The sequence below is a fragment of the Ciconia boyciana genome, chromosome 30 (genome assembly GCF_034638445.1).
Source record: "Ciconia boyciana chromosome 30, ASM3463844v1, whole genome shotgun sequence".
Classification (NCBI taxonomy): Eukaryota; Metazoa; Chordata; class Aves; order Ciconiiformes; family Ciconiidae; genus Ciconia; species Ciconia boyciana.
Window position 1 is genome coordinate 50,921 of NC_132963.1, and position 25,389 is coordinate 76,309.

The 25,389-nt window shown below is 45.8% G+C and overlaps 2 protein-coding genes, 1 long non-coding RNA gene and 1 pseudogene across 16 annotated transcripts in view; 1 reads left to right on the forward strand and 3 right to left on the reverse strand.

Annotated features, from left to right (window-relative positions):
- LOC140645026 (olfactory receptor 14J1-like) overlaps positions 1-284 on the reverse strand; it is a 32,941-nt gene extending 32,657 nt beyond the window's left edge. For 5 of the 7 annotated variants that reach the window (XM_072848245.1, XM_072848242.1, XM_072848243.1 and 2 more), the window contains exon 1: positions 150-284. The gene's annotated coding sequence lies outside the window, so the exon portion shown is untranslated. Of the gene's footprint in view, positions 1-26 lie in introns of all 7 variants that reach the window. The other 2 variants (XM_072848238.1, XM_072848237.1) reach the window with 2 other exon arrangements.
- On the forward strand, positions 262-14,696 carry LOC140645027 (uncharacterized). Of its 8 annotated transcripts, XR_012039909.1 has the most exons (6): positions 262-400; positions 757-895; positions 3,826-6,330; positions 9,473-9,618; positions 11,646-11,712; positions 13,162-13,485. It is a non-coding gene; the product is annotated as an uncharacterized lncRNA (long non-coding RNA). The 8 variants fall into 8 exon arrangements; XR_012039912.1 differs by lacking the exon at positions 9,473-9,618 and adding an exon at positions 983-1,108 and having other exon boundaries at positions 11,646-13,485; XR_012039906.1 differs by having other exon boundaries at positions 11,646-13,485.
- LOC140645024 (medium-chain specific acyl-CoA dehydrogenase, mitochondrial-like) lies at positions 1,935-16,229 on the reverse strand (annotated as a pseudogene).
- A 3,098-nt stretch (positions 16,230-19,327) lies between these two features.
- Positions 19,328-22,656, reverse strand: LOC140645038 (ciliary microtubule associated protein 1A-like). The gene is made up of 6 exons (XM_072848266.1): positions 22,551-22,656; positions 21,589-21,789; positions 21,265-21,366; positions 20,795-20,916; positions 20,222-20,362; positions 19,328-19,414 (listed from the first exon to the last, which is right to left on the reverse strand). Exons 1-6 carry the CDS (start codon positions 22,654-22,656, stop codon positions 19,328-19,330), a joined length of 759 nt encoding a protein of 252 aa, XP_072704367.1.
- Between the last annotated feature and the right edge of the window lie 2,733 nt (positions 22,657-25,389).

Here is a 25,389-nt window from a genome sequence, read left to right on the forward strand (position 1 = left end):
GGCCCAGCCCGGTTCAGCCTCACTGCCGGGTCCCACCGCACCGCCGGATCTGGAGCGACCGGGGCCGAAGCCCCCGCGCCGCCCCAGGGCTGCACAGGCCGGGCGGGCCGGGCCGGGCCCTTTCCCGCCGCGCGGTGCGCAGCACCCACCTCCGCCGCCGCCCGCGCCGGAAAGAGCGGCAGGCCGCGGGGCGGGGCAAAGGCAGCTCCCGGCAGGACCCCGCTATCGCTGCCCGCGCCGTTCGCCGGGGCCGCGCTGGCGCACTGAGGCGGCGCCGCGGCCGGGCAGGACCCGGCGGTCAGGAGCGATGCCCTGCGGCACGGAAGGACCCCGCCCGGAAGCGGGGGTCTCCACACCGGCCCCGCGGCGAAGCCGGTCCTGGAGCGCAGCCCCAGAGCAGGTGAGGGCGACTGCGCTTCCCTTCAGAAACAACCCCCTCGCCTTCCTAATGAAAACTGATTGCTTTGCTTGCGCTGTTAATTACCAACGTTGGACTCTGGCAGACGTGATCCGTGCCGGGCGGGAACAGCATTTTGAGACTATAAGTGAAAAACTGTGTATAGTGCTGGCTGGCATAGAGCAACTGAAAATAAGGTCTCTTTTGGGGGGTTGTTTTTTCGGGGTGGGTGGGTATTTTGGGGGGGTTGTGGCGTTATGGGGGGGCGTTGGGGTTTTTGATGGGGGGAGGGGTGTTGGGTGTTGTTTTCAATACAGCAAATACTTGTCTGGCATGCCACAGTATTGATCTTCCCGCAGGTAAGCAAGGTGGCGGTTTACAGCCATGAAGCACGTCCTTAAGCAATGTCAACGTCGTACGTGGTGACAGGATTTGCACCGTCCAGCACTACCTTCAGAGGGCGGCTGACAGGGACCGTAGTGAAGCAAGGGCGTTTCGGTGAGTAGCTGCAAATGAATTCACAGAAGGGTTCAGGCGGGAAGGGACCTCTGGAGGTCACCTAGTCCACCCCCGCTGCTCATGCAGGGCCACCCAGAGCCTGCGTCCCAGGACCACGTCCGGTTGGGGTTTGACTGTCTCCAAGGATGGAGCCTCCACAACCTATCTGGGCAACCCGTGCCAGCGTTTGAGCCACCCTCACAGTAAAGAAAAGTGTGTTTTCTTGTGTTTGGGTGGGATTTCATGTGTTTTACTTTGTGCCCCTTGCCTCTTGCCCTGTCGGTGGGCTCTACTGAAGATTGCCTGGCTCCATCCACTTCCATCCCATGAGGTGTTCGTGCACATTGATAAGATCCCCCTGAGCCTTCAGCAGGCTTCAGCAGTCCCAGCTCTCTCAGCCTCGTGCTGGCCCATCCCTGGACTCTCACCAGTACATCCGTGCCTTGGACGTGGGGATCCCAGCACTGGACACAGCACTCCAGGTGCGGCCCCACCAGCGCTGAGCGATTTCCCCAAGAAGTCTGGGGAAAGTGTGTTCTGCCAGCGCTGAAAGAAGGGTCTACCCAATGTAAAAGAAAAAATCCCACAAAAATTCCTCCTTCTCAGCTGGTCTTGCTGCAAACATAGTCAAGTATATATACTGATGGAAAGGAATAATGGGTTTAAATACCCTGGATTTGGAATAAACGTGATGCTGTAAGTCATTCTTAAGGAAAAGTTACATGCTTTCCCTTGAATCATCCTAACTGAACATTTACTCGCTTAGGAAGTGTAGTAGTGAAAGAGGCCATGCTCTCTGAAGCTGATATTCTGTTACTACTGGATAGTATCTAAATCCTTAAGGCCGACACACGTGCAGACAACAGCAACGCAGCCCTTGGTACTGCGGAGCTGGACAGGCTGTTCCGCTGCTGGGGGCTGTGGCACAGTGAGAACTGCAGTACAGCTGTAACATACTTCACACACCGGACAACCTACCTGAAATACAATTTAAATGATATGACGAGCAAAGTGAATAAAAGCAACTGCAGCTCTCTGCTTAAAAATAGTTTTTATTAAAATGCAGCAATGCCTGTCAGAAATACCATTTTGATCATCTCATTTTACAGTGTGTTTAAACATTGTGTTGTGAGGTTCTCATTTCTTGGCCCTTACTGCATTTGGGCTTTTGGGGCAATACCCAAGTTTAGAACAGCATTGTTATAACTGAAAATAAGGCAGTTTCCTACAGGTTCTTTCACATGGGATCACTTAAAATGAAAACATGTATCAAACTGAATGATCATACTTCTTTTTTCCCACTATGATAAAAACACATACCGGTATTTCTCAAGAGCTGTACTCAACATTCATCCGTAAAGAAGTTGTCTTGCTTAAGACACAAGAAAACAAGTATTTTCTTCATAAACATTACAGGTTTCTTTGAGGCACAGAGATAAACGCTTTGACTGACAATTTCGGTCTGCTGGACTCGGGTCAATAAGATGGTTAAGTTACAGAAAAGAAGCCCTATTAAGCTGTATCTTTTGAAAACAAAACCTCGTTTTTGTTCATACTGACTCATGGATGTGTGTAAAATACAGATAATCTACAAGTAGCAATCCAGTCACCATTGAGAAAAAGAACGCCTATCTGTGTTGTAGTTGATGAGAACGCATGTTTCTGAAAGGTCCAGAAGTCAATATGTATTTGCTTTCACTTTTTTTAAAAGATGCAAGTTTCTAGGGGCCACAAAAACACACTGTTGGCATATTTATTTTAGCAAGGCGTGACCTAGAGACCATGTGCTGCAACATGGTATTCCTGAGGAAACAGAATTGCTTTTTAAAATTTCCCTGAGATTTATTAATTTGATATCCGCCCAAACTCCAGTGCGAAAACAGTGGGAGCAAATCTGTATCATAAACAATACAGGAATACCTAAAATCCAATTCCTTGTTACATGCTCAATGCCTTCACAGACAAAAAAAAATTTCAAAAATCAAAAAATCTGAATTTTGTTCACTTTTTTGATCATACAAATTTTACAGGGAAGGTGTTTACCTCTTCTCCCACCAAAAGCCAAAGATTTGAGTGAAAGAGAATGAGTGGGCAAAGATGACAACCAATCACTTTGGAATTCAGAAGTGTTTAGAAAACACCAAGTTTGTTCATCAGAAGGAATGAAGTGAGGGAATGGACGGGGAGTACAGAAGTAGCGCTTAATGGTGTACGCAAGAAAAAGATTTGGAAGGAAAAGGGGGTTTTCCACGCCTTTCTAATTGTATTGAGAAACGCCCTAAAATCCTCTTCCATGGGAACACAGAACACTACAGCAGCACCAGACGTGCTTGATACATTTCTTTAAGCCTTGTATTTGCCAACATGTTCACGAGCTATGATCATCCTTTGAATCTGAGCAGTTCCCTCATAAATCTGAAAAGAAGCATTAAAATAATGTTAGCTGATCATTTTTTAAATATTGTCACAGATCTTTCTACACTTGTAAACCTTCATAGCGCTAATCCGGTGTGGATTAGGATGTGCACAAGGACAGAGAAAACTGAAAAAATTCCAGTGTGACTTGACTAACTACAGTGGGCTAAATGCAATAAACCACATACAAGATATTGAGAGACAGTCTTGTTCTCTCAGATGCTCTCATCAAAACTCAATAGGTTCTCATGAAATTAACAGACATAGCGGGTGAAGAAGGATGGGGAAAATGTCTTAGCTAGGGAAGAAAATACATAATTCAGGTTTTACAAAGTAGGTTTTAAAACAGTGGGTGGAGGGAGGAGGTGACCTGTGCTGAAAGTGGTGTATTTTTTTGACTAGCCTTTCAAAGCTATACAAATGTTCCCTTTCATCCATTTATTCCCTTCAACACAGTATTTCTTTTTTTCTTTCTTTTTTTGTTTTTAACCATGTATTCCTGCATTTTCCTCTAGAAACATGCTGCATCTTCCCTCTGTTCTATCTGGCTTGCTGGCAGCAAAGCCAGAGATACACAACAAAACACATCTGCGGGTCTAATGCAGAAAGAAGGCCATACACTCCACAGGTACAGCACAACATCATTCAAGGGCAACACAGTTCAGGGGTGTAAGTGTTTCAGCTCCCAGTTCTGCCAAAACTTGCTTTGGCAAATTGCTCAAAGGCATGCAAATTCACTTTCTCTGTACTCATAAAATAGGGATAATCTTCCCAAACCTTACAGAGCTTTTCAAAAATAAAGACACTATAACCTGTGGTCACATTCGTTTTTTGGTTCGGAGGCAATTGTTCATCCTCAGAGTAAATTCTCTGACTGCTGCTGCTTACCCCATATCGATCCAGTTCATCGAGCAGATTTTGCTTTGTCAATACTAGCTGCCCTCTGGAGTAAACCGAAGTGGAAGCCCTCCTCTCTGCATACACCCAACACCCTCCAAACCCTAACGAAGACATAATGGTCCAAGCCTACAGCTGGACCCTTACAACAACGTACGTAGTGGGGACGTTCAGTCTAAACAGGCCTGCTGTGAACTCAGCCTCCCCAAACCGCGTACAGGAGATGCAGGGGCCTTGGCAGCTCCTCCTGCCATCTGCTAATCTGCTCCTGCTGCACTAAATTACTCGCTGATGGAGACAACCATGAAACTCAAGTGTAAAGACATTGAAACCCATGGTCTTCTTAAGTAACCATGAGAAAGGTTTTGGTTTGTAAGCCAACAGGAGTAGTTCCAAGAATCCTTGACAATTAAAGAAGGGAAGTTTTCTGAATTTGAGAAACTAAGTTACAAGTTTCTATCATAGTAGCCTAGATTTGTAGCCAGACAGAAACCTAGAGCAAAATGCGGACATGGAAGAATTTCACAGTATGACACAATTCTGCTACTGTGTTTACTGGTAATTGTGTCATACTGAGAAATATCAAATATGTGGAAGAAAACAACAGGTGGAAAACCAAGTTTCTGTCCATGAAACATATGGCCAAAAGCATATGCCATTGGAATTGGGCAGTAATATAGGGAAGGGTAATCAAGAGACAAGGATGACATAATTGTAAAGAGAAAAGCCTTTCCTGTATTCTTTTGGGGATGAAGAGGAGCAGAAAAACACCGAAAATGTAATATGAAATCTGATTAATTTGAATAATTAAAAAAAAAAAGTCTACCTAGCCACACATTTGTGATGGATCAGTGTAATGGAAAATCTGAATAACTGGGATCCTGTAAAATCAGTCTCAACTTTCAAAGAAACTTCTAACCCTCCCACCCTCTTTCTCTAGAAACACATGGAACCTAACAGGAAAAAAGCCCGATCATAACAAAATTCAATTACTTATTAATTTCCTCGCTCGCAGGAGTGCAATTAGTACTCAGAACCTTTAGATTCCAAACCAGCAGTCTTCTGTCCTTAGATAGAGAAAAATTCTTGGCTAGTGAGAATACTTTTCATCTCAAAGTCAGCTGTAAGAGAAATTTCAACTACCTAGAGTGACAGCTGTCATAACTAACGTTGCAGATCATGGTTCAGATGCATTTCTTGATGTCATCTATTTTGATATGTTTTATCTAGTCATTATTAATGTCAGAAAGATTACTGGTTTTCCTGACCATAATTAAATCATTCTTGCTGAATTCTTGAAGAACTATGACATGGAATAATTTCTTGGTAATCATACTGCAGAAGAAGATCTGGGGATTATGGGTGACTACAGGCTAAACATGAGTAAATATGAGCTAATCACTCCAGGCTGTGCCACACCTCTGTTAATACAACATACGCAAGATACTGAATCCATGATACTCCGTGCTGGTGATATCTCAGCTGAAGTAATCTGCCCAGTTTATGATACCAAAGTTTCAGACAGAAGGTTTAGAGCAGAACAAGAAGTGATGAAGAGAACAGCATTATACATCTCTACTTACAGAACACCAAAGCAAGCATTGGTATTTTGATCAGTGTTCTCTACAGCGTTTTTTTCTAAGAGTTCAAAAGCTTCCGAATGAAGAGTCCAAGAATTTCAGAGTTCCCAAGTCAGAAAAACAAAACCACACCACTAAATTTATTTCTCTTGCGTAGGCTAACTTGTTGATCTAATGCAAAGGGTTTTGTATGCAAGAATTTGCCTGATTTGAATGCCCTTTCTTTAAATGGCAGGATTATTGTACTCATCCTCAAAACTTTTTTTATATGTACATCATGATTTCAAACAAGCAGCCATTCATTTATTTTATATACCATGTATGCATTACTATAAAGATCGCATTCTCTCTTTTACTCACCTGGTAGATTTTAGCATCTCTCATTAGTTTTTCTACAGGATATTCAGTATTAAATCCATTTCCTCCAAAAATCTGCACTGCGTCCGTAGCTACTTGGTTTGCAACATCGCCAGCGAACGCCTTTGCAATGGAAGCATAGTAGGTGTTCCTGCGACCAGCATCGACTTCCCACGCAGCTCTTTGGTAAGCCATCCTAGCCAATTCCACTTTCATTGCCATTTCAGCAAGCATGAAAGACACCGCTTGGTGCTATGAATGATGGGATCAACTAGGTTAACATTGCCGGCTTAAAATTCTATGACATCCAAGAAAGAATACAGTCTTCTTAATTTCTTCATTTGTGAATTCAACACACTCAGGAAATAGTACTTGAGGAGTTCTACAGAATTTGGATCAGGCTTTCATAACTGTATGTTGAATTAGACTTTTAAGTTTTTAATTCTAAAATCCACTTAGTCACAGGGATTAAGTACTGAATTGCGAAGTTGTGCTTGACTTTTTACGAGATCTGTATTTAGTCTGATGTTTATTGATGCTTCTTTAAGCATGGTAAGCAGTGTGGTTGGCAATGTATTCTATTAGCATTAATACCGTGAGTCTTGTTTTACGTACCTCAGGGAGGTTTTTTCCTTCCCTGAAAATCCCTGTTCATTAGAATTGAAGAACTTAAGTATGTCCGGACAGTACATGAGTTTCATGGTTTGGGGCGGAGTTTTCTTTGTGATTTTACTATTATCATCAATAAGTTATTGAAGAATCCCAGGAGTTACTGCGTAGCTAGATTTACTTCGATAGTGCTGACCTAGATACTTGAAAACCCAAGCAATGTCAGAGATATAATAAATCACACGTCCAAAACGTCAAGGAACAACCTTGAAAATTCACTAGTAGTGCATCTGGTGTGAAAACATAGCTTTTTGATATATTTATTTTTATATCTTCAACTTACTTCAACGATTGGCTTCCCAAAGGTTTTTCTCCAAAGCATATTTAGTAGCTTCATCGAGTGCTCTTTTTGCCAACCCAACAGCCCCAGCTGCTACCTGAATTAAATATAGCACAGAATGAAAATCCGGAATTCCTATTATATTTTTTAAGTAACTTATTTCTGATACTTACGGGTGGTCTGGTCTTATCAAAAGCTCCCATTGCGATTTTAAAGCCAGCTCCCTCAGCTATTAATACATTTTCTTTCGGAACTCTCACATCTTCAAAGACAATACCTCTTGTATCAGAGCAGCGCTGACCCATATTCATTTCCTGAAAAGGGAAGTTTACAGAGGGGCAACTAAACTGGATTCTTTCAAGGTGCAACATGTTTTCATTCTTTAGTTTGCTCAGAGCATAAAGCAAGCTTCCCCCCCCGCCCCCCCGAAACACTTCAGTTTTATCTAAAAATCACCATATACACAACAAATACTAGTTTTGCAGTTACAGACCAGCACACCCTTAATTTTCAAAGCCGGGCCGTTTACTTTCTCCATATGTAAAATTAATTCTGTAGCTGTAATCGCTCGTTTGTCTTTTTCTACTTCAGTTATGTCCTTTGAGATGGGAGAGGAAAAAGTAAAGAACCTAAAATGCAGGCAGAAGTAAAATACAGCTGTACGACAAACAAACAAATAGATAAATGAGATTTTCAAGTTTTCTGATTCCTTTCCTAATGCTCAATGTCCAATTCTGCCTGCTACTAAAAACAGTACTTTCCTTGTTTTCTGCCCCCCACCCCTAAGAGAACTAGCACCAGTGCCTCCGAGGCCTATTCCTTGAGCAGGAGGAGCTAAAAGTAAAGCACACCGTGTGTTTACGGTTAAAGTTGTCCCCCCCTGCTTCTCACACTTTCAAGGCATGCTACTTCACATTAATTGGCACTTATCGATTAAATGGTTCTCAAAGATTCTTTTGCAGCTGTGCAAAGTCATCTTACTTTAGACCATTCCAAATAATTCCTTAGCTGGATTAATCAAATTATAATTAAGTATGTCTTATGAACAGTTTCTGGATGCTGCAAAAATGAAAAGATCATTGTACGTGAGCACATGAAAATGTTCAGTTGCTTCACAGTCTTTTTTCTTTAATGGCAATTTGTTGCATTATTGGTTTAGAAACGAATAGTAATTCCTGGCCTGTCAAATCAGAGATACACTCTTCACCTTTCTTCCAATTTGGATTCCAGGGCTATTTGCTTCCACAATGAATCCAGTAAAGGCTTTGCTTGCAGGAGCTTTTGGATCTGGATTGGTACGAGCTAGCAAAAAATACCTAGTGTAAAACAAAGAAGAGGGGAGTCAGTTTATCCTCACAATTAACAGTCAGATACTTCTTTAGCTAACATGTTAAATGTTTTAATGTGTGTTTGTACCATATAATAAATCTAGCAATAAGTTAACAACCCTTTTTTCTTGTCCCTTCCAAAAATAAACTGAAAGGGAATGAGGGAGAGGAAGTGTCAGTGCATCCCTTACCGCAAAAGTCAAGATTTAATAAAATTACTTCAGATCAACATGCAAAGGTTCTCCACCTTTCCCATGTATTGTAAGTCTTAATATTACAACCAGCTTCACAAATAGCACAAAAGAAACCTATTCACAGCACATACATTAAAATTATTGCTTAGGAAATACAGTATTGCATGCAAAATGTTATGTTATCCTCTTGATTTCAAATATCTTAATTTTATTCTTCCAAGTATAAGTTGTAAATAAGTTTTTTCTGTTAGAAACTAAACAGTTGTAAATCACATTTATGGGGTTCAATAACATCAAAAGATAGCTGGTAGATTCCTTTTGATGGTTATGCCTTGAACAAGGAAATAAATAACGAGAAAATTCAACTTCGTACATATGTATATTTACATTTTATACATAAATGACCTTACATTTATGCATAAACATACAAAGTTTTTCCTCTTGAATTAAAAAGAATTTATGTGTTGGGGATGAGCATGATCTTATGTGAGACACGATGAAAAGGTCTATCTTGTAAAGCACGTTCCATAGACACCAGAGCAAAATCTGGATTCTTTGACACTTGGAAGAAGTCTTCCCTTAAGAAAATAAAATGTAACACCACAATCCTAAAATTTTTCTGTCTTCACTAAAAGTGAGAGATGTTTCCAGTAGAATCAGAAGCAACTGATCTCGGTCACCACACCCACAAAGCAAGGTCCCTTGTAACATAAGCCTCTTGAGTACTGTGCAAGTTAACTCTCACTGTTGCTGCCCTTCCCTGAAGAGAAAGCGGAATGAATTTTGTCTGACAGCAGCAAAATTTGAGAGGCGTTCTTGAATGGAGCTGTCATGTCATTGCTCAGTTTCCTTTTTAGGCATTGTCCTGATAAACTGGTCACGGATTGAAGTGCAGTGTGGTGAAACATAATGAACGTTCAGATTTGTAACAGATCTTTAAAGAAACGCTCGTATCCAGCTTGGGGGGGACGACACGTCAGTTTAGAACAGAGTAACAGAAAAGGTAATGCGAGTCAAAAGTCAACACACCAGTTTGCTTTCCCACCATTTGTGATCCACATCTTCTGGCCATTAATAACATATTCATCTCCTTTCTTCTCAGCCTTTGTTTTTATACCTGCCACATCAGAGCCTGCTCCAGGCTCTGTTACGCAGTAAGCCTAAAAGAAAATAAAATGCAAAATCTTGAGGAATAAAAGTTCTGGTTTTAAGCAACCACAAATTATTGCAGAATTATGTGCAGCAAACTGATCTGTAAAACTTAAGCAAACTGCGTGGAAAACCCCAAAATATTACATCAAAAACTCAACAACTGTCTGAGCAAGAATCCAAACATGTAGGGTTAATCTTCCTTATAAATCTGTAATAATACTTAAAATTGTCTTTCGCTTTAATGATAAACAGAACCATTCTGTAACTTTTACTAAGTCATCGCTTCCTTATGCTTCACAAACTCTGATATGAAAGCCGAGGATCTTTAAAATCTGAAAATCAGAGCACAGAGTAACATTCTATGGTTACCATGCTCTTCATTTTATGAGGCTTAGTTGTTCAGATTTTAACACATTGCACATGAATCTTTACTTCTTTCTGTGTAACGAGTACTGCTTAGATAATATTTAAGATTCATAAATGCAGTTTAATGCCCATCTGAGTTGAGTTTCTGCTCATATAAACCTTGCATTTTTCTTAAACTCCTACACCTTCTCTTGAAAGTGCATGAAAAGGTATTCCTTTTCGGTAAGTGACTTAGGATGGTTTTCCAGGTAATATCTTCTATTTGCTTATTGAATACATCTAACTGAAAATCCTTTGACTTTCAGTAAATGCCACTGCGTATTTACAAACCAAAACAGGCTAAGTTGTGAGTAGATATCACTGTTTTCAACCAACCAACCAACCTGATTAATACGGTTTAGGAACAATCTACAGCGTTCCTAAGTTACACTTACACACATCATCGGTTCCTCGGTCATTCTTCCTAAGTATTTTTTCTGCTGCTGCTCATTTCCTGCAATGATTACTGGCATTTGCTGAAAGAAAATATTTAGACCATTAATCCATCTTTTAAAGGGCGCAGACTGTAGTTTAAAGGAGGTAAGAAAAGACAGAACTTACCCCTAGGAGTTTGCCTCAATGGCAGTTTGAACCCCCGTACACCCGTAAGCTAACTCTTCCGTAATAAGGCATGCTTCAAAACTGCCAAGGCCAAGACCACCTACAGGTGAAATATTTGACTAACACGAGTTTGAAGTGGAACATACTAGTGATTTCCAAAAATTACTTATCAAAAACGTATTCCCCACGTACATTTGATTCTGCACTGTGTTTGATTAGACATTCCCATGCAAGCTTTTGAAAGAAAGTGTTGTCAGATTAGTAACAGATGACTTAAAAACGACACTTTGCAGTTCCAGGGTGACTGTGTGCTTGACGTGGGACAAGTTGCACAAAATGGCAAGAACGTACCACTAGAATCCTTCGACTACTTCACATCTGAGAATTTTCTTAAGGGTTCTTAGGAAGTAGAGAAAGGGCCACAAGGGCTCCTGTGGTACCACAGCACTTAGGAATAAAAAAAGTGTCTGTATCGTCAGAAAACCAACCCTGACAGAAGCCAGCACTTTGGGAAGCGCATAAAAATACAGCAACAATACAGCAATACTTCCTCAAAATATTTTCCCCAGCCTTCAGGTGACTTCCTCAGCCAAAAGTGTCTTTGGTATCTTACCCCTGACAGACATTTCTCTGAATTTGCCCAGTCTCTTTTTGAACCTATGTACAATTTTAGCGTCAATACCACCCAGGGGCAATGAGTTTTCCCAGATTAACTACACACTGAGTGTAGAACCATCTCCTTTCATTTAGTTTGAACCTGCTGTCTGCTGACTTCATTTGAGGCCTTCTAGTTGTACTGAAGGGGACAGCGAGCTATGAATCCCTTTTCACGCGCTCCGTGACACTGGCGTTTTAGGCATTTCTCATACAGAAGCTGTTCGGTACCTTTTATCATCTTTGCCATCTTTCTAGGAACCTCCTCCATTTCCACAACACCCTTTTGAGGTGGAAGGATCAGACAGCATATGGAATTAAAGAGGCAAGTGCTATTTGGATTTGAGAAGCAGCATCATTCATGGCTTCTGCTTTTTTCTGCATTCTCTTCTTAATTTCTGACCTTAAATTTATGGTTTAGACCACTTCTGGGCATTATGCTGACATCTTCACAAAACTATATATTATTCTCTCCCCAAAATATCTTCTTTTTTTAAAATCTCTTTTTTTTTTTTCCCAGAGGTGGTAACTTGTTCAGAAGAGACCATTTTATCTGGGAAGTTTGGATTGCTTCTTTCCTTTCTTGCGGGCATCATTTTTCCTATTTTGAATTTCATCTGCCATTTTAACAGTCACCCACTTTCACGACTTTCTCCTACAGCTCTTCGCACCTGCCTCATCTTTTCTGTATTGAATAACTTCGTATTATCAGTAAACTCTATGACCTCACTATCGACATCCTTTTCCACATCGTTTAGAGATATCCCAAATAGCACAAGCGCCAGCAAGACTGTGCTGCTGATTTTTCCACTATGAAACCTGATGCTTTTTCAAATTCATTTTGAAGTTTGAGCATTTTGTACCAACCAGGCATCCTTTGTTCACACGCTTCTTAGCTACTTCAGAGAACTCCAGTTATTTTTTGTGCCATGACTTCCTTTTAGGAAAACCCTTCTCATGCACACCATGTTTATGTGTGTGCACTCCAGCTGTACTTCGTCTTACTTGCTCTTAATTTACATGGTATATCAGGCTTACTGGTATGTATTTTCCCAGCTCTCCCTTGGAGACCTTGTAAAGCAATGGTGTCCAATTTGTCACTTGCAAGTTTTAATTTAATATCCAAGTGGTTACACATTGCAATAGTCCAGCTATTTCAGCCTTGAGTTTCCCTAGAATTTTTGACTGAATACATGTTATCCTCCCAATTGCACCTTTTGTCTCTTTGTTCCTTAAGCTTGTTAATTACATTTTTGATCCAAGATACACCCTCTGATGAGTCTTCAAAAAAAATAGGGTCTGCTATGGACATTTCCCCAACTTCCTTTTCAGGTAACAGAACTGCAAAAACAAAAATCTAAAATGTAACATTTTTTCCATGGTGGTCATATACCTAAGCACTGCCAAAGCACTGCTGTACCGCACGTCATCTAAACCGGAAAACTGTCCTTCTGGAATAAACTCTTAATTTGCTCCCGCCTGTGTCAGAGACTACATCAAAATATGACTTCTAATTTCTCTGCCTCATCAGCTGACACAGCACACCAGGGGAACATTAGGCAGTTGTAATCACGGTAGAAAATCTGGTCATAAATTACTAACTCGTGATCTAATTTGTTGCCTGATTATATGCACCCCTAGTAACACTTGTGTGTGTCAACCTCCCTACTGATTAAATTTAGAGTATTCAAGTATGCAACTGTTCATTGTATACAGAATCCAGAATGACACATATAAACCTCCTCTAAGGCCTCTTCTTTGTTTTATTTTACAGCTTAAAAAGAATGTTTACTTACCACAGCTTTCTGGTATATGTGAATTTATAAGACCAAGTTCCCAAGCTCGTTTTATGAGCGGAAGAGGATACTGAAATAAACAGGGACAATCACTTTCTGATTCATCACAGTTAACTTTTTTACTTTTACGCAGGTTAAGATAAAAATCTCTTTTTTCTCCCCTACTGCATGGTAGATTTACCTCTCCAGTTTTGTCATATTGTGCAGCAACAGGAATAATTTCCTCCACAGCAAATTTACGAGCAGTAGCTTGAAACTCTTTCTGTTCATCAGTAAGTTCTATTAAAAAAAGAAAATAAAAAATAAAGTCACAAATTCTGTACTTTCTTTCATTTTGCCACTTGTCAGACTACGAGAAAAGAAAAACCACGTCTTGGTTCCTTCCAGGACAATTCAAACCGCCAGGACCCACCTTCCCGGGCCTCTCCAGAATCCAAAGAAGCTCAACTTCCTCTTTCTCTCTAGAGAAAACCTCCGCTGATCTCTAACGAACGCCTACAATGCATGCACTTACTTCTGACAAAATTATCCACAAATACTGAAAATGGAGTAGGAAGGACCATGTAACATAAAATGTATTACCAAAAGAAACGAGAAGCATGCTGTGCTAATTAAATGAAGGAGGAGATGGAGGCAGATAAACGTTCCTTATTTGATAATTCTGGCTGCTCAGTTTCAAACAGCTAGCTGCCGACCCACTAAATTTGCTTTTACGTATAGAATATGCCAAGATGAGGATGAATTTCTTTATAATGTTTCTCTATAACCAAGTTCAACTAAGACTACGTACAGTTATTTTAACGTTTTAAAAGCCAGTGTGAGATAATTATTCAAAGCTAAGGCAGCTTTGGCAATAAAACAGCTCAAGACAGACCTTAGTTAAAAAAAGAAGAAAATCTCATCAATATCAGACACGCCCCTGGCTTTCCTGAGCTGGAGACGACAGTAATTTTGGTTTTCAAATCCTTTTAAAAAAGAATAGAAATCTATTCAGAATAAACACCTTCATTGTAAATTCATACTGAACTGCAATACAGTTGCTTGGGGTTTTTTTCCTAACTCTGCAATTTGTCCTAAACTGTTTTATTACTTTCAAAAACTGCAATCCTTACCAAAGCTAAAGCCAGCTCCGGGTTTGCTTATATGTACGTTTTGAGCAGGTTTACTAGAATGGGATCTCCATCCACGCCCTGCAATGGTTCGGAGCATCTGCTAAAGAAAAAAAGAACATGAGGTGTAAGAGCTTTGCAGCTCAAGTCTCATCAAGCTACCGGCCTGACTGCAGCACAACTGCACAACGAAGCATGAAGAACACCGGCAAGAATAGGTATCAACACAGCGAAAAAAAGTCTTTTCAGAGAATACTGAAAACATCTATAAAGCTAAAAGGTGAAGAAATGCAGGAGGACCACTGCTAGGCATAGAAGCGCTGAATACTGAAGTGTTAAGTGAGTGTATTAATAGTTCAGGATTGTATTTTCTGGTAGGCAATATATTACTCGTTTGGAGTTTTCACAAGCCACAGCCGTTGCAAAATGGTATGTTGCTTTCACCTACATTTTACCTTCTTGTCTAAGCTTTCTTACCTAACTGCTACCACCATTAGGTAGAAAAACAAAACAATCAAACAATACCAACAAACATCTACAAAGATCTCCATCCTCCCAAATGTTTTATACCTTATTTTATCTGGAAACAGACAAGAAGAAGAGGAGGCTGAGAAAAAGCCAGGTAATTGTAATCCCTTTTTCTTTTTTTTTTTTTTAAAGGATGATCCAGTCATATACAGCTTATTCATCAAAAAGTTGTCTCTAAACTAGAAGTCCTGAATTCAAAATAATGCTAAAGGTGATACCCTACATGAAAGAAGCTGTCCAATTTATGCTAGAGAACTTAAGCCTATCATGGTTTTCATCCCAGGGTGGTATGCAAGGTCAGCACCGAAGGTTACCCCGAAAAAACCCGACACTCCCCTCAACAAAAGGAAATACGAATTGGACGGGGGGTGTCACACCCGGAGGTGGCACAGAGGGGTGACAAAGGACCACGGTTCACAACGTGTAAGGATTTGGGCGATCACCTGCCTGCTCCGTTAACCTCCCTATTGTGTGGATTCAGTGACAAGCCCCCGGTAGCCATGCTCAAACCCAACTCCTCACGCACCTCCCTTGGAGGGTTCCGCCAGCTCCGCCACCTTTGGAAACGCCACCGCGGCGCATTTGTGGTGGGGCTGAACTCCAACCGCCCGTGCCCGAAGCGTCGCCTTCGATCTGCGAGGGACCGGCTGCCGTCGGGCGGAGCCGCCTTCTCTGACCGCCGCTGTCACAGCGACGCTTTGGGCAGGTGGCCGCGTCCCGCCGGGGGACATTGCTGCTGCCCGAGGGAGGGGACGGCTGCCAGCCGCCCTGACCCAGCGCCCTCCACCTTTCCCCTAATCCAGGAGCGACTCTGGAAACGGGAGAGCGGGAAAAGGGCCGGTGTGAGCACGGTACTGCCTGAGCTGTGACCCCTTCGTTCTGCCTGGTGGGAAGCTGGGAGGTTACGGGTGGTTCGGTAACTCCTTCTTACAGAAGGAAGATCTTTAACTCCTAACAGGAGGGTTAGTACTTCAGAAAACAACTTTGATACGCCACGTATGAAAAAATGCCACCGGCAGCGCAGCCAGGTACGCGTCGGGAAAGGCAACAACGGGGCCGTGAGGGGAAGCAGGGCGCCCGGGGGGGCCGCCTCCAGGCCTGGCGGCCGGCCCGACGGCGGGCCGAGAACCCCCGGGGTCGGGGCCGGCAGCGCCCGCCCGGGCCCTGACGCCGACGGCTGCGGCACGGCCCCCCGCCCTCAAGCCGGCACTACGGCGGGCGGCAGCCGGGCTCGCCCCGAGGCCTCCGGCCCTTCGCCCTCCAGCGCTCCCCGTCCCCCCCGGCCGCCAGGGCCCGTCCCGGCCGCTCACCCGGCTGGCTCTGAACGCGGACATCTTGGGGAGGGCGCCCGGCGGCCGCGGAGGCTCCCGGCAGTGCCCGGCCGGGCGGGTCAGGGCGGGGTGGGCAGCGGGGGGCGGTGCCGGCGGAGGCCTGCGGGGCCCGGGCCGGCCCGCCCGGCCCGGGTGCTCTCTCCCCCGCAAAGGCCAGGCCCGGCGGCGGCTGCCGGACGCCCCCCCCCCCGGCTGAAGGGGCGTTTATGCCCTTTGTTTACTGCGGGCTCCGCAGCTTTTCGCCTGCCCGCTCTCCGGCCCACGGCTTTCCTGTCAGCGGGAAAGTCTCTCCCTCCGCCTGCTCTCCTGTATTCCCCTCTCCCGGGGATCATCAACCCCGTTTCGGGGGGGCACCGGGAACGGGGACCGGGGCACAGGCCCCGCTCTGCCCCGTTTTGCCCGTCAGGGTTTTTCCCTTCTCTGCAGGAAACAATTTTCATTTCCCTGCACGGTGAGTGCCCAGAGCTAGTCACCTTCTGGTAACGTCTGGGCTCGCTACCACAAAAGAACAAAATGGACTGGCTTTGCTGGGCTTTTACAATTCATTTGTAGTACAAACCTGAGCTTTAATGCCATTCTGCATTTGAGACACCGTAGTGCTGTGTACAGGGTGGGGAGTGTTGTAGAATGCCCTTGTGAATGAACTCGGTTCTGGTTCTATGCTAAAGCAAAAGCATCGATCTTGGAAATTACCTGCTGTGCTGTGAAAAACACTTTTTGGAATATTACTCATTCAGTGGATTAAAGCAGTGTTATTTCAGGCTTTATTAAAATAACATTTTCAAGAGAAATCGCTACTTTGATTTCTCTAGGAACAACCTTTTTTGATATGAATTTTTTAACAGAATTACTGAAATATAAAGCTGTTTTCTGGAAGCTGGATTTTGGATAGCATTTTACTTTGTGTAACACTTCAAAGTCAGGTATGCCGAATATTTTTAGCCCCGGTATTGCTTTGGTGGGTTTGATTCTTGATTGCTTGGCTCGTTACTGACAACTATGACTATTGATTTTGTACTTAACTGTCGTGGTTTAACCCCAGCCAGCAACTAAGCACCACCCAGCCGCTTGCTCACTCCCCCCCGGTGGGATGGGGGAGAGAATCAGAAGAGTAAAAGGGAGAAAACTCGTGGGTTGAGATAAAGACAGTTTAATAGGGAAAGCAAAAGCTGCGCACGCAAGCAAAGCAAAACAAGGAACTCATTCACTCCTTCCCATGGGCAGGCAGGTGTTCAGCCATCTCCAGGAAAGCAGGGCTCCATCATGCGTAGCGGTTACTTGGAAAGACAAACGCCATCACTCCGAACGTCCCCCCCTTCCTCCTCCTTCCCCAGCTTTATATACTGAGCATGACGTCACATGGTATGGAATAGCCCTTTGGGCAGTTTGGATCTACTGTCCTGGCTGTGCCCCCTCCTAGCTTCTTGTGCACCTGGCAGAGCATGGGAAGCTGAAAAGTCCTTGCCTAGTGCAGCAACAGCTAAAACATCTCTGTATTATCAACACTGTTTTCAGCACAAATCCAAAACATAGCCCCATACCAGCCACTATAAAGAAAATTAACCTGTCTCAGCTGAAACCAGGACAAGTGGTATCTGCAATGGTATGTGCGTCTGCAATGGCATCTGCATCTGCAATGACATCTGCATCTGCAAGGGTGCCTGCAACTGCACGGGCATCTCTAGTGGTATCTGCAATGGCATCTGCATCTCCCGTGGTATCTCCATCTGCAACAGTCTGTCACCTGCAATGCTCTCTCTGTTGCTGTTTGCACCTGGAGTGGCCTCTGCAATGGTGTCTGTATCTTCCGTTGAATTGGCTTCTTCACAGGTATCCGCAGCTGTTTAGGCATCCGTAATGGTGTCTGCATCTGCCAGGGTATCTCACTCTGGAAAGGCACCTGCATCGGCAATGCTCTTGGCATTGGTTTCTGCATCTGCAGTGTTATGAGGAATGGAGTGTGCGTCTGCAAAGATATCTGCAATGATGCCTGCCGTGGTATTTGCTTCTGCAGTGCCATTTCAGTGGTGCTTGCATCTGGAGTGGCATCTGCGCCTGCAAAGGCAGCTGCAGTGGTATCTGCATCTGGAGTGGTATCTTCAGTAGCACCTTATCTGTGTTTATTGGTATCTGTAGTGGAATCTGTAGGTGCAATGGTACCTGTAGGTGGAATGGTATCTAACTCCCACTGTACCTGTATGGGCAACTGTGTCTGTATGTGTTTTGGTATCTGTAGTTCTTTCTCTGCCTGTATCTCTGTGTGTAATTGTGTCCACCTCTGGAATCATACCTGTGCCCGTCATTGTATTTCTATCTCTCCAGGTACTCAATGCCTTCTTTGCCTCAGTCTTTAATAGTAAGACCAGTTGTTCTTGCCATACGCAGCCCCCTGAGCTGCAAGACAGGGATGTGGAGCAGAATGAAGCCCGCATAATCCAAGGGGAAATGGTTAGCGACCTGCTACACCACTTACACACACACAAGTCTATGGGGCCGGATGGGACCCACCCAAGGTACTGAGGGAGCTGGTGGAAGTGCTCACCAAGCCACTCTCAATCATTTACCAGCAGTCCTGGCTAACCAGGGAGGTCCCCGTTGACTGGAGGTTAGCAGATGTGACGCCCATCTACAAGAAGGGCCGGAAGGAGGATCTGGGGAACTACAGGCCTGTCAGTGTGACCTCAGTGCTGGGGAAGGTTATGGAGCACATCATCTTGAGCACCATCACGCATCACGTACAGGACAACCAGGTGATCGGGCCCAGTCAGCATGGGTTTATGAAAGGCAGGTCCTACTTGACTAACCTGATCTCCTTCTCTGACAAGATGACCCGCTCAGTGGATGAGGGAAAGGCTGTGCATGTTGTCTCCTGAGACTTCAGTAAAGCCTGTGCCTGCGGGATGCTCGGCCATGGGGTGAGAACGCGTAGGGAAGGGCTGGACTGCTTTCACGGGGCAGTGTTTAGCTCCAGTCGTGTGAAAGCATGCTGTCAGAGCTCTCTGCCTTGATGACACTAAGGATATCAGTGCTCTCCCCTCGTCCTCATCCTGCAGTGTTTTGGCTGAGGCATAAACATGAAATGGAGAGAGACGCTTGTACTCCCTCACGCACACCTCCTCTCCCTGCAGCTGAAGGTGGACAGACCAGATCTTTGGGGGTGTGTTGTTTTATTAGGATCATATCAGAGCTATTAGAGGAGCTGTGTAGAGGGAATGTCGGAGTCCAAAAGTGGGAGCAGGTGCCTGGGGCTTGATCAGTGTCACCTGGAAGGGGAAAAGTGAGGAAAAAAGGGTGACCATGGTGCCTTGTTCTCAAGAAGAGTTGTCTTCAATGAAGGCTGTCTGGCATAACAAGTTGCTGTATGTGCATTTGCCCTTTGTTGTGCATTGCTGCAGGCATGTCTGGGCAGTTTTACCTAACTCCCCCTGTCCCAGTGGCACGCTTGTTGGAAACCTCCTGCGTGAGCAGGACATTTCTAATGGTCTGCTGCTGGTAGTGATTGGCATTTCTCCCCTTTTTGGGGAGGAATATAAAGACAGGAGAGAAAGAGTTTGGGGTGGGTAAAATGCATCCCTCAAGTGTTTTCAGAAGGCCACTCAACAGCAAAGATCTTGTGTTTGACGCAAAATGGAGTGACATGGCCACTCCACCTGGCAGGGCAAGGTCATGGCTGGAGCTGAGCTGGCACTGGAACTTGCTCCAAGTCCAGAGGCCTTCTAGCTCCAGCCACATGTTGCTAGATGCCCCTGCCCTCCCAGCTGACCCCAGTGCATGAGAAAAGTCCCCTCTTGGGTCTGCTTGTCCCGTCTGCAGCGGAGTGTCCTCCTGAGGAGCTTGTGATGTGTGAGCACGTATCAGCATTGAATGGCTGAGCTAGTGGAGAGGCAAAGAGATGTTCTTTGGCCTCCCTCTGCTGGGCTTTGGGCCAAGGCAAGGGAGCAGGCCTGCGTCCTGCATTTTGTCACTCCAGTCAGGTGGTCTGGAGTTGTCAGAAGCCCCGTCAGAAGGGGGAGATGCTTAAGGGCTGGTTGTTGCAAAGCAGAGGAGGAGAGGCGGGCAGGCTGCCTTACCTTTCCCAGGCAGTAGTCTGCCGGCCCCGGCTTCACTGTTTTGTCACCTCCAAGTCTACTTTTGGTTCCCATCGTGTACATGGGAGGCCTTTTTTTGTAGACGTCCAGTTCCACCTTGGGGAATGCAGCAGGACCTGGCGTCTGTAAGAGAGGCAAGGAGGTGGTTGGGTACAAAAGGCAGGTGTTGATGCTTGCCGCGTGTCCACGCGGGCTGCGCTAGTTGAGCTGGCTGGCCAGAGGAGTGGTGTGAGGGGCATGGAGCGATTGGAACAAGGGCACCTCCTGTTCCCCTGCAGAGAGGCAGATTTCCCAGAGGAGGAGGAGGGAGATTCCCATTGGTGCTGATGAGCTCTGCCCCACCAAAACTGTTAGTGTTGGACAGTGAGGCACAGCAGGTGTTGGTATGCTGTTAACAGCAAGAGAGCCAGGGGACCTGTGGCTTCCTGGGTTTTGCTGCTGGTGCAGGGCAGTGTGCGTTAAGAGAGGCTGCAGAAGGTGTGGGAGCCCTTCTGCCCTGAGGAGAGCAGCTGAGCTTCAGCTGCTGCCGCAAGAGAGCAGAGATGCGTAGCTCACCTTGGAGAGGTCTTCAGCAAAGCCCCTGTGCTTGCTCTTCCCTTTCAGGGAGTAGCACGGGCTGGCGTGGGTGTAGGCTGTGTTGGGTCCCACCAGCCTAGGCAGGGTGTAGGTGGCAGGACCTGGAAGGGGAATGGGAAGAGAGCGCGTGAGTCCTGTGGGGAGAGGGGCAGCAGCTGGGTGGGAGAGAAGCAGCCTGCTGCGAGGAGCAGGAAGGATGTCTTGTCCCTCCTCCTACTGCCTCTTTCTTCTGTCGCATGTAGGGTGTGTTGGCAGCTCCAAGCCTGAGTTGCCCGTTCTTCTGTGGGATGAGAGAAGTTGGTGCTCTGGGGCATCAAGCAAGCTTGTCAAGAGACCGTTGCGCCCTGCTGCGGAGGCTTTTCCCTAGGCCTGTTGAAAAAGCTGGGCAGCAGATTTTCCCTGGAGGACACGCAGGCTGCAAGTGTGTGTATTTCCCCACATTCCCTTACCTGGAGTTTGGTCAGTTTTAACCGCCTTGTGCCGGAAGGCCATGGACTGCGCCGGCGCGCATTTGTAGAGGTGTTTGTTGGCCTTGTCGGTGGAGTAGTCACCTAAGGCAGAGGAGAAGCGGAGAAAAGCAATGAAGCTGGGCTCTTTTGCTCAAGCCAAAGAGGAAAGGTCAGGAGGAGGGGCTCAGCCTTGTTTGCTTTGTGTCTGGAAACCTCTGAAGCTCCTTCAGGGCATGAGCTGATGGTTTTGTACCCCAGTAGCACAGGGCAAAAGTAAGGTGTGCTTGTGTTGCCTGAAAGAAGGGCTGGAGAAATGGTACTCACTTGGTCCAGGAGTGATCTCGGTCTTAATCTTGGGAAGTCCGCAGATGTGCTGTGCTGGAGCCACGTACTTCCCATTCCTGGTGATGGAGGGCGGGACGTAGTACCGAGGACCCGGAGAGCAGCTGTCTGTGACAGGAGGCTTGGCCCCTCGAAAAGTGTAGGCAGGGGCTTTGGTTTTGGTGGGATTGTGAGCCAGGTAACCTAGGAAGAAAAGCCTATGAAGAAAAGGACACCTGCCTGCAACTGAATATTTAAAGCTAGTTTTAAGTGGAGTAGTTGGAGTTGCCGGCCTCAAGAAATTCCTTCCCATGTGATTTTTTCCTCCAAGACTGATACCAGCAGGCCAATACAATGGTACAATGACTTGCAGCAAGAACAATGTAGGCACTGTGCAATTAATCAGAAGATCACCAGAATGCTATTGTTATGAAGTATGAAACGCCAACACAGTTGCTAAGCTAACTGAAAGCAAATGGAAAGATCGCCTCTGTGATGTTTTGCTTTCCCGGAGCCCCGATGGGAAAGAAATGGAAACTTTACTGCTATTACCAAGGAGGAGAAGAAGAAGAATAGGAAGAGAAGATGAAGTCTGAGAGGAGAAGACGAAGAAGGAGAAGAAGAGGGGAAGAGAAGGAGGAGAAGACAAAGATGAGGAGAAGAAGAAGAGGAGAAGAAGAAAAGGGTGAGGTGGGAGCACCAAGTTTGTAGCGAAGACACAAAGCAAGCTTGCTGCTGTGCACTCAGGGGTTAAGGCCCTGCTAAGGCCACCTCTGTGCTCAGCAGAGTCAGGCAGCTCTTTCCTGGGGCTTTCCCAGGAGCAGCCTGAGCCTTCCTCTGGCAGGCCTTGTGTCCTTGCTGCAGCTGAGAGCATGGAGGCTTGGAGCAAAGGGGAATGGAGCTGTGGCTGCTCGTCCCCTGGAGGCAGTGGATGTGCCGCCCCCGCCTTGCGATGGTGGTTTTACCTGTTGTCCCGGGGATTGAGTACTTGGGTCCCGGGCTGGTGAACTGGGCCATGATGGGGCCGCGTGGGCGATGAGGTCTCCAGGTGCCCACCCAGGCTCCGTCCATGGTGGAGGTGGCTACAAAGCCTACGGCGAGAGCAGGAGAGTTGCTGAGGGCCTTCCCTGACAGAGGCCCTCTGTGAAGCCTCCCCGGGAGGAGCAGCAATGCTTCACCTTTCTCAGCCTTGGCCATCACACTGGCTGTGGGTGAGCTTGTCGGCTGCGGCAGCTCTCGGTCGCAGAGCGTGGCGAGGGTGAGGGCAGGCAGCTATCGGGCAGGAGAGGTTGTGGTGTCAGCTGCTGGGCGGCCCTGGGGAGAGACCTTGGCTCGTCATGGAGACGCACTGTGACATCATACAGGCCCCTGGTGCCTGTCATATGTGCTGTTGCACCATACGGCTGATGGGGGAGCTGGAGATGTCCAGCTTGCAGGGCTAGACCTTCATGAGGTCGGCACGGCAGAAACATGCAGCAAGGGAAAACTGATGTGATTTTTGCATTTAATTTAGCAGCCTTATGTTCTTATACTGTTGGGCTCACATCATAATATGAATGTGAAGACAATAAAGATATTCAGTGAGTACTCCTTGGTGCCGGCAGCTGGGTATTAGCAGGTGTCAAATGCTGTTTGGTATCTTGTTAGCTCCTGGAAGTTCGGAGTTCCTTAGATTTATGTTGTCTTTAGCACTTGGCAAGTATCTGAGTCTGCAAGAAAAAAAGGAGAACAATGTTTAGAAAAAGGTCAAAAATATATGTACATGAAAAAAAAAAATCTGCTGAAGTTGAAGGAGATGCTAAACTTTTCTGATTATGAGTATTTGGATTGGCACCTGGTCTGAAATCTGCCACAGCAGTTTCTTGGGAAAACACAAGAAAAATCCATGGGAAAGGTAGCCACAGAAACTGCGGCCTCAGGAGTCTGTCCTGGTGCTCATAGCCATTTAGGAAAGAAACAAGGCTTGGAGCTAGGACTAGTTCCCAAGAGTAAAATGTTGCTAGAGGATTTTCCTTCTCCCTTCTTCTCTTTTGCCCATGCATCTGCGGCGTTGGAGGAAGCAGCATGAATGGGCCGTGTGTGTTGGCTGAGAGGAGGAAGTTTTACTTTATGGGATTGCTAAGGGAAGAGCAGATTCTCACAGCCAAATCCAGTTACTTCTGCTTCAGAAAGAAGGGCCCCATTCTCCCCTCGCTGACACCGCTCTGAATCCAGCACCCATTCAGGGAGGTTTTTACCAGTGTGGAGAGTCTCAGTCAAAATGCCTCCTAATGCACCCTTGCCTCTTCTCCATTTCCTCTGTACCTGTGCTACATGGGAAATCCCGAGTTGCTTTTGCACAGGGTGATCAGGCCATGGGAATCAATGGGAAATGCAGGAACGAAGGGGTGTCCTTCAGCTGTGCTGGACAGTGTGGGACTGTCTGAGGAACAGGTGAGCAAAGAGGATGATCTGGAAGAAAATGTTAAAACTTTCCTAAGATAAAAGTATTTTTTCACAGTAATGTTCTTGCAGCTCATCAGCTTAGCCACATTTCCTCACTTTTTGCTTGTCCACTTGTCTAATTCTGTACTGCCAACAGTTCAGATATTATAGAATCATGGAATCATTGAGGTTGGAAAAGACCTCTACGCTCATCGAGTCCAACCGTAAAGCGAACAGTGCATTACGAAGCCGTGTCCCTAAGTGCCACATCTGCACGTCCTTTAAACACCTCCAGGAATGGTGACTCAACCACTTCCCTGGGCAGCCTGTTCCAGTCCTTAAGAACCCTGTCAGTGAAGAAATCTTTCCTACTATCTTGGGAAAAGAGACCGACACCCACCTGGCTACAACCGCCTGTCAGGAGGTTTCATCAGCACCTGGAAGGCAGTGGATCTCAAGTGAGGCAAGGGGCGCCCACCCCGATCCACAACGGTCCTGCTTGTGCACAGCCTGTGCAGGCCTCTCCCTGGGAGCTTGGACTTCTCTTGCCCAGGGCTCAGCCTGTAGCTCTTCCTCGGGAAAGCAGTCCCAGCACCTCCCGACATCATTCTTCGCAGGCACCAGTTCCTCAGCGGACATCAGACAGACAGACGCCTAGAACCAAACTTGCTGGGGAGGATGCTGCCCTGAGGCTTCTCCCTTTCTTGGAGGCTGCTGTACCTGGACTGAACAACAGGCATAAGGCAAAAAGTAGTCACTGTCCTTGCACTAACGAACTCACGCGAGAGCCCAAAGCCAGATGCCTTCCCTGCTCTCACTCTCACCTGTCCAACAGCTCTAAATCTTCCCAAAGCAGACGAATGGGCCTAGCAGGGAAGGCATGAAGCCACACTCCAGCCAACCACACAGACCCCACACCAACCAAAGGCAGGGGCAGAACCAAGCAAGAAACTCACAGGCCACCTTTGCACTGAGTTTGAGCTAGAAGCACTGAGCTAGAACAGGGCGACAGCAACCACCACTGCCAAACACGGCCAAAACTGCCAATCACATTGCATTTTCACACGTGTCCTGATCAGACACTTCTGCCTTTCTCTCCTACATTGTACTCTTCAGTACAGGAATATGCACCTGGTTAATCTTCTCTTTAACAGCTTATTAGATAATTCAGCTATCCAAGACAGAGAGGGAGTGAGAGAGAAAGAGAGAAATGCAGATGAACTAAACTACAAAATAACATCGTTGACTACAAAGCAAAAGACCCAGAGACCAGCTGTTGGTTTTATAGGGACAAAAGCAGATGCAGGCAGAATACACAGAAGTGTTTCCAGGTGAAAAGCTAGCACAAGACTAAAGATCCGTGATCGTACCCAGTATCAC